Below are 9,199 nucleotides of genomic sequence, written 5' to 3'. Positions count from 1 at the left end.
CCTACATCCACTTTACACTAATCTATCCATTATATTTATAGCTGTCTTTGCTTTGTGTGTGTACTGTCTCTTCTCCTAATATAAACTTCTTTGTATTAGATTATATAAAGTCAGCACCTTCTGTGATACTTGCTGTAATAAGATTGTTTAAAATAGTTTCTAAAGACTATTTTTTATGCAGTATAAAAGATTAATATTATTAAAATGAAGAGAAAAAAAAGCTGCTGCACTGCTGCCTGTGGATGTAGCATTTGAGCCACTTTTCACTCGGCAACAGGTCTTTATTAATATTCCCAATAATACCTGTGCTTTTCCTGTAGTATCAAAAATATCTGCTATGACACAGACTGTTGACGACAACACAGCAGGTGTTTTGCCTCTGACAGCTGGTTATATTTAACGACGCGATTCTGTGCATCACAGAAGTCTGTTTAAGTTGCAATGTGTAAAGAAGTCAAGACAGCTACACAACTTTAACATTTTTTGTTGTTGTGCATGAACTGTGAAACCAAACTGTCAAGCTGGAACGACTCTTTGACCCAAACACACACAGATTAAATTAAAGTAATTAAAGTAACTTTAATTTAAAACACAAACGCTGCACAATGACGGCAGGATAGAGCATGAAAAAAAGAGACAAACAAGATAAGTCTCAAAACACACAGGGTCACTAAAAGGAAACATTACAGCAACTATGACCTGACAAAGGCACAGGGCTTTTCTCATTTTACTACTTTGTGTCTCCTCATCTTCTGTGTCCTCCTGACTGTGACTTAGAAATCCATTCCTAAATTGCATCTATAGGACAGAGGAGGCTGCAGGAGGAGCTATAATCGAGGATGCACAGGTGTTTCCTTGCAAAAGTGTTTTTACCTGGAGGCACAGGACAGGCTTGAAATATTCAAACCATTATGGGAAGTCTTTAAGTATGAACAACTCATTCTTCTGATCCAGAAGTTGTTTCAGTCACAAAGACCATGAAACAAACAAACAAAAAAAACGCTATAGAAAAAATACATTTGTGCTAAAAGATTCCCTTATTTCATCACCAGTTTGAAATTATAATCATAAATCCTGTAGGATAATATTTCAGAGCTACAAGGCTTTCTAGTTTTGCTCCATAACCGATTATATTTACCTCTCAAATTATGGAAAAAAAGGACAGAGTGAAGCTTCTCTTCAAAAAAAACACACCCAGATCTTTGGTTCGAGTTAACATATATCCATCTCTTTATTAAGCTTCACTTTGAACAGACAAAGTAGCAGACACAACTTTGCAGCAAGCTGTTAAACAGGAGGAGGAGAAGGAGGAGGAGGAAGAGGAGGAAACAACAGGGCACAAAAAAGATCAAAACACTTCTGCAGCAAGTGAAAAGGAGAGAGTCAGGGGGTTCAGGAAAGTGAGAGAAACTAACAAGCCCGTGAAGGGGAGTGTGACTCAGTAGTTCAGTAGATTTTTTTTTCCTCCACCAGGCTTTGTTAGGATTCGTGGAGGCTGGCTGTAGGCAATCATCTCTATCACTCACTGAAGTGTTAGATCGATATATTGTAGCTATAATGTGAAAACTAATTCGTTTTGATGCTTTTAAGTTCATCTTTGTGTGTTTAGTGCTTTGCTGATACACGTAAACCTCTCACCACATAGAACTAATCAGGGAAATATGACACTATATATATGTATGCGTGTTTTTTTTTGTTCTCTCTCATTTTGTCTGCTAAGAACACCGGCACCCCCCTCCCTAAATGGCGCTGGGGTTGCGGAAGTTGTGTCCAGCAAAGCGAGCCTGATCGCCCAGCTCTTCCTCAATCCTGAGAGGAAGAGGAGGCGAAATGCAGAGCAGGAAGATGAATTTGAAAGAATTTGACAGCAGATAAAAGAATGAAGACAAGAGGAGAAATATCAAAATAGTGCAAGCGCTATACAGGAATCCATTCGCATACCATGTACATACATTTATGCAATGTAAGCTACAGATACCCACCTCATGAGCTGATTGTATTTGGCCAGGCGTTCAGATCGACATGGAGCTCCAGTTTTGATCTGAATGAAGACAAAAACACCAACAGTTACAGACGTGGCTGAACTTTTACCACTAATTCAGTGGTGACTGTTTGCCTGTCGACGTTTATCTGATCTCTTCCTACTTGGGAGGTGGACTGCTGGAGTCTCCAGTAAGTGCAGTGCTGAGGATGAAGTTGTTTTGATCTGCAGTCCTCACAATTTGATCATTACTTGTTTTCAGCTTTAGACTGCCTGCATATGAAGCATTTAGGGAACAACGTAACCGGGTTACACTCCCTCGAGCAGGTTCTGCACATTTTATTACTAATACTCTGTACCGAGGCAATAACTAACTGGCATTTTGATATTTAATACATATATTATTCTGTGTATAATGTTACCAATTCTGACTACTATTCTTAAAATTATATTTTTAGACAAAAGTGTTGAGAAAAACAAGCTGCAAATTATTAGTATTATGAAGATCTTATGACCAAACATTTCTATGTTTCTCTCCTAAAGTTTGCGTTTTGTCCCGTCTCTGTCTCTGCTCTCTTCTTTTCCCTCTCACACCCAACTGGCAACAGTGGTCTGCTGCCTCTACCCTGAGCCTGGTTCTGTCAGAGGTTTCTTCCTGTTAAAAGGGAGCTCTTTCTTCCCACTGTTGCCAAGTGGGCTGGCTGACTGTTAAGGTTTCTTCCTAACAATTTAGGGTCTTTACCTTACAATATAAAGCACCTTGAACTTAACTGAATTGATTGTATTGATATTTCACTGTTGTTATCAACTGATTAGTCAACTTATTAATTTCAGGTCTTCAGTTGTTTTTAGAAGGACAGTAAAAAGTTAATGAATATTGAGCTGCTTCATTTCCACATCTGTTTATTACCTCATGCTCTTATTTGGACTGCTTTACAATGTATAATACATATTATCATACATAATTTCCTTAGGGATTAATAAAGTATGCTGATTCTGATTATTGCTGCTTTGTATGGTCCCAAAGTGTGATGCTGCACTGTTATGTTGCTGTTATGTTGCTTATGCACCGGGACCCAAGGAAAACTTATAACACGAAACGTGTGATCAGTAATAAGCAGTTAAGCTAGCAGAGGGATATGAGCTGTCAGACTGTTGCATGTGTTACCTGTCCAGTGCAGAGACCAACCACCAGGTCAGCTATAAAAGTGTCCTCTGTCTCTCCTGAGCGGTGGCTCACCATCACGCCCCAGCCGTTCTCCTGTGCCAGCTTGCACCTGGAAAACCAGAGGGGAAAATTAGTATAACTGCAATCCATGTGTGTGCCCACAGTTTTTGGCTTGAAACACATAAAGTCAACTCACGCTTTGATGGCCTCTGTAACAGACCCAATCTGGTTGACTTTGAGGAGCAGACAGTTGCAGGCTTTTTCCTCCACAGCTCGTTGTATTCTTCGTGGGTTGGTGACCGTCAGATCATCTCCAACAACCTGCACAGCGAGTGAAGTGAAGGGCACGGGGATTAGTATCACGTGTACTTATTCAGGGGGCATTAACCTTTGTTGTATCCCTAAGTGTTTAAATGAAGTTCTGGCCCACATTGAACAAATAAGACAGCAGTATTGGAGGGGAGAGGAGGGGTATGTGCTTTAATGTGTATGGATACTGATAGAAACTTGCTTTTTACAGCTTGGCTCATTCTGCTAAATAAAAACAGGATGACTTTACTTCTGCACCATTAATTTTGACTGTTCTTTGTTTAATGGAAGGAGGAGGAATACCAGATTACCTGTTGAAGAAGAGCTGCGCTGATCTACTTCCACATTATAATGGCATAATTTGTAATATCTTACCTGGATACCCACTGAGGCTGTGAACTGGGACCAAGCGGGCCAGTCATCCTGGTCAAAAGGATCTTCAATAGACACCACTAGAGGGAAGGACACATGGGTAAGATCATTTTCCTCCATGACTCAAATATTACAACAGTGTAGGAGAAACACAAGGCTAGCTGAAATCACTAGTAGCTCTTCTAATGCCTTTAGATCTACTGATATTAATTGCAGATGCAAACATGCACACAGCCCACAAACAGTATGCACACCATTTACAGGGTAAAGACCCACATCAGAGCAGTACCCCGCTTGCCAAATTTGCAATGTAGCACATAATTAAATCTTCCTTAACAGCTTCATGTGTCGGGAGGCGAGACCAGGCTCTTTCTGCCTCTCCTTTTCTCTTTTTCTTCGACTATTTCTTTCTAAAATGTGACAAAAGAAATATGGTGGGAGGAAAAAAAATATGGAGTTGACTGCGATAGATGTTTTGATTCAAGCTGACTGAGGCTTAGAGAAATCAATAACCCCCCCTTTTTTTTTTTTTTAATGACTAAGAGGTGCCCACATTGTGCTCTCTGTGTGTTCACACACCACATTACACACCTGGGTAGTTATTAATGAACCCCTGGTAGATGGCGGCCAGCTCATCAGCTGTGATATTGCGGGCAGCGTTTGGTGGAGACTTAAAGTCCAGGTCATATTTGCCCTCGCTGAAGAACTCTGAAGCAGCAACATCCATCCCTATCACCACCTTATCTGTGAAGCCCGCCTTCTCTATGGCTGTCTTTATCAGCTCCAGAGCTGACAGGAAGAAACAGGAGCGATATGTTAGATTAGGCTGAAGGAAATCGTCTTCAGGTGGTCGCTGTGCCTACCTTCACTGTTCTCCTGTATGTTAGGGGCAAACCCTCCTTCATCACCCACATTTGTAGCATCCTGACCATATTTCTCCTTGATGACACTTCTCAGCGTCTGGTAGAGCTCCGCCCCCACACGCAGAGCATCACGGAAAGACTCGGCACCCACTGGAAGAACCATGAATTCCTGCATGGCCAGCCTGTTCCCAGCGTGAGAGCCTCCATTGATCACATTAAAAGCCTAAAAGAATGTCAGAGGGATGTGGGGGGTTTTATAGTTGGTCATTTATGTTTGGAGAAAAATTTATTTTTTTACCAACTTTAAAACTCACAGGAACAGGGAGGACCAGCTCTCCGTTTCCTGCCAGGTCAGCAATGTGACGGTACAGGGGGACACCTTTCTCTGCTGCGCCAGCTTTGCATATGGCCAGCGATACTCCCAGAATAGAGTTGGCACCAAACTTAGCTGGAGGCGAAATAGAGGCAGTCACAAACATAACGCACACATGCAGTCGGTACTCACTGGTGCGGAAACATGTCAGTACACATATATACCATCACCCCACACGAGACGTGAGCGAGGCTTACATTTGTTGTCAGTGCCGTCCATTTCAATCATCACATTGTCCAGCTTCTCCTGCTCCAGCACACTGATTCCCTGGAAGAAAAACACAATATTCCTCATACAGTAAACAGATTTTTTTCATTTCAGTCCTGCTCTGCTGCTCATAAGGTTCTGCAGCATAAACTTTTGTTTATCCCATCACTTTGCCGGATGAATACCCATCATGTATTATCCTAACAGAGCATTTTGCTCTCACAATACAGGCTTACTTGTGGTTCCTCCAGATTTAAAGGGAGGCAGTGCTTCAGCCATCGCACCCATCTCTCCTGGTTTGGGTTCAAGCTCTCCCTTTTTTTGATGCATCTTATAGTTAGTGTTGGATTAGATGACCCTGAGGTATCCCTTAGTTCAGGGGTGGCCAATTCCAGGCCTCGAGAGCCGGTGTCCTGCAGGTTTTAGATGTGTTCTTGATCCATCACAGCCGATTTAAATGGCTAAATTATCTCCTCAACATTTCTTGAAGTTCTCCAGAGGCCTGGTAATGAACTAATCATTTGAATCAGGTTTGTTGACCCAGGGTGAGATCTAAAACCTACAGGACACCGGCTCTCGAGGCCTGGAGTTGGCCACCCCCTGCTTTAGTTACACTGATGTAGCCTTAAGCTGATGCACTGATCACTTCTTCTCCACTCCCATCTTCTTCTCTTCCTATGCATTTTTATGTCACTATTGCACTGCATTAACTGTGTATCTTCTCCCTTTGTTTTTGCCCATTGTTTCTCTTTACCCTCAGCCTAACTGGCTGCAACAGATGGCTGCCCCTCCCTGAGCCAAATGCTGCTGAAGATTTCTTCTGAGCAAAACAAAGCCAATGCCAAAATGCTAAATCTGCAGTTCCTTGTATGGCGACTTGGGGTTCTGTCCAACAGTGACTCACATGTTTAAAGTCAAAACCTTAGCCTGGTAAATAACCTATTTACACGGGACTGTAGTCTCTATGGCTAATTAACATTACAGGAGTGTGGACATTCTGACCTGCATATATTCCAACACAAACAGCTGAAGCCAGTTGTTGTCTGTTAGGCCTCAAGCAGTAAACTCCACTTAATGAACAGGACCTCTGCCTTTTGGCACCAACAGTACTAATAATATGACTTGCAATGAAGTATGGCCCATCCAAAAGGATGAGTAAACCTCTCGTATTTTAAGCAGGTCACTTAGCACTAATTAGCAGGTGTGCCTGTATAACAGCACTTCACCCTGTAGTTTAATGAGGTCACTTCTGGTTCCAAAAAAACAAAACACCAACACGTAGGCTTCATAATATGGACCCAATCTAGAAATCAATGTCATGCTGTACGGAAGCGTAGAGCTGCCACCCAGGCAAAAGAAAAATAGAAGTATATCACGTTATAACGTGAAAAGTTTATTGTTCTAACAAGATACTTTTCATGTTTGTACAATATACTATCATGTTTGTACAATAAACTTTTGACGTTTGAACAATATAATATCACGTTATTACAATATGCATAATTATCACGTTCGTACAATATAAATATCATGTTCGTACAATATAAATATTATATTGTACGAACGTGATAATTATGTATATTGTAATAACGTGATATTATGTTGTTCAAACGTGAAAAGTATATTGTACAAACATGAAAAGTATCTTGTTAGAACAATAAACTTTTCACGTTATAACGTGATATACTTCTATTTTTCTTTTGCCTGGGTGGCAGCTCTACGCTTCCGTAATGCTGGCTTCACCCATCTTCTATATACAGTCTGTGGAGTCTTCTTCCCCCACACTGTTTGCTCATAGAGGCACATGTGATGTTTTTGGTTCTCTCTGTAATACTATAACATTTCACTTACAACAGAAAGCACCTTGAGGTTGCTGTTGGTTGTGAACTCGTGCTATGTACAGTAAACAAAATTGAACTGAGCCAAAGTGAAGTACTCACAGACTGGATGAGGGCGGGTCCAAGGGTGTCATTAATGTGAGCAACAGCCTTTGTCACACCTTTAGTGGAAAACATGTGGAGCCAGTTAGTCCCCAATTTTGTTACAAGAAGGAAAAGAACCATCATGCAAAATCAGATACAGGCAGAAAAATAAGAGCGCTTAGTGCAAGGGAGACATCTTTGTAAGTGTTCACACCTTTGCCCTTGTAGCGAGTCTTGTCGCCATCTCGGAGCTCCAGAGCCTCGTAGATGCCTGTGGAGGCACCACTGGGAACAGCAGCCCTGAAAAGACCTGGAATCGAAGCAGATGATTGGTGGGTGGATAGAGGAGGCAGACGTAATGGGGTGAAAGGTTGAGGGAGAGGAAAGAGGATGGAGAAGGATGTAGTTAACCTTAATGAAATAATCTAAACATTAATTTGAGACATTACACAAGAGATTCTTTTTTTAAACCTTTGTCTGTATGGAGATCTACTTCCACAGTGGGGTTTCCCCTGGAGTCCAAGATCTCCCTGGCAACAATATTCACTATAGACATCCTGTTTAAAAAAAAAACAAAAAAAACAAGGGAACATTGGCCTCATTTCAAATGCAGATTTCATCCAGTGCTCATACACTCAGTCTATGTTATTTTAATTAGAGAAGGAAACACATGAGCGAGCAAAGCTGCGTGTGAAGATGAAGCTCGGTATGAAAATAGCCTGTGAAATACCAAAAGCACTCATATGAAAAACAAGGACTTCACACTCTCTTCCTCTTTTCCACTTGAACACACACTGTGATGATAGTGACGCAGCCTTGAGGACGGAAAGCTGTGGAAAAAGAGGCTCCCAAGGAAGATGCTCACACTCACACAGAGACAGACATAAATCAGAAACCAGTGATGCGCACCTACTTAAAAATCTGTCAACCTGTTCCAGACCACAAACCAGCTCAATTTCTCGCCTGTTTCAGTCAGTGACAGAGAGCACGGACCAACTGAGAGATGAGACGCAAAAGACAGAGCAGGTAGCGATGAGGAGATGGGGGAGGGGAGCGGGATGAGAGGGATGGAGGGACCGAAGAAACAGATCAATCTTTTTAAACGTTACCTGCAGCTTGTTTGAAGCCTGGTGGAGAAAGTGAGCGAATGTGGGCGAATGAGAAGGAGCGATAGCGGGAAGGGGAGGTGGGAGGAGAAGGGGTGAAAACGTATGACACACGGGGGGGAGGGGGAGCGTGTGAGTCATTGGAAGATACAGAGGAGGGGAGGGAACAAAGCAAGGAGAGAGGAAACAGAGATGGGAAGGAGGAATGGAGTAGAAGAGCTGGAGTAATGTGGATTTGTGTATTACTAGGGGTGCAGGAAACATTGTAACCATCTGAGCATTTAACATACACCGCTACTTTACACCCTCGCAGTCCTGTCGTATGTGCTGTGTACACATCTGCTCACTGCTGATAACTACAGAGGCACTCGTGACATCAAAATATAGTCCCAGCAAACTGATACATGAAACGTTCATTTGTGCTTCCTGTCAGGTCCAAGCAGCGCTGCGATACAGCTGAAGTAAGTGCATGTGGATGACAGGCAGGAGATGTGACAACAAAGCAACCACAAGGAGGATGCATCTTAGCAAAGACAGCAGAAAATAAGGCGCCTTGTCGGGGAACGTTAGAGATCTAATGATAGGGATTAAAGGAAACAAGACAGGTAGACGGGAGCAGCCGTTGCCGGAGGGTGGATGTGCATTTAAAAATAGTCTTAGATGTAATTAAAGATACAGCCAGCACGAGCAAAATGCAGACGGGAAGCTCGCTATGGGAGTGTTTGGACAAAAGGAAAGTTTTTCATTGGCTGCCCCGCTTGAACGTGCCATCTGGACATCACATGACCTGCAGACATGGTGGCACAGGGAAGATGAAGAGGGCGCATACCTATGAACGCGTGCATGCATGTGTATGTAGACTTGCATTGACACAAATGAACACGTTATTTAGCTGTCA

The 9,199-nt window shown here is 42.3% G+C and overlaps 1 protein-coding gene across 4 annotated transcripts; it reads right to left on the bottom strand.

The window, feature by feature from the left end:
• Positions 1-1,206: 1,206 nt before the first annotated feature.
• Positions 1,207-9,195, bottom strand: LOC116323784 (gamma-enolase). Of its 4 annotated transcripts, none has more exons than XM_031744234.2 (13): positions 8,105-9,195; positions 7,667-7,752; positions 7,410-7,505; positions 7,214-7,272; positions 5,264-5,333; positions 5,008-5,141; positions 4,694-4,916; positions 4,422-4,619; positions 3,834-3,910; positions 3,346-3,470; positions 3,150-3,258; positions 1,983-2,041; positions 1,207-1,809 (listed from the first exon to the last, which is right to left on the bottom strand). In XM_031744234.2, exons 2-13 carry the CDS (start codon positions 7,749-7,751, stop codon positions 1,740-1,742), a joined length of 1,305 nt encoding a protein of 434 aa, XP_031600094.1. In that variant the 5' UTR covers position 7,752; positions 8,105-9,195; the 3' UTR covers positions 1,207-1,739. The 4 variants fall into 4 exon arrangements, with proteins under 4 accessions (XP_031600094.1, XP_031600095.1, XP_031600093.1 ...); XM_031744235.2 differs by having other exon boundaries at positions 8,109-9,195; XM_031744233.2 differs by having other exon boundaries at positions 8,305-9,195.
• Between the last annotated feature and the right edge of the window lie 4 nt (positions 9,196-9,199).

The sequence above is a fragment of the Oreochromis aureus genome, linkage group 11 (assembly GCF_013358895.1).
Source record: "Oreochromis aureus strain Israel breed Guangdong linkage group 11, ZZ_aureus, whole genome shotgun sequence".
Lineage (NCBI taxonomy): Eukaryota > Metazoa > Chordata > Actinopteri > Cichliformes > Cichlidae > Oreochromis > Oreochromis aureus.
This window is presented reverse-complemented; position numbering and strand designations above follow the sequence as displayed.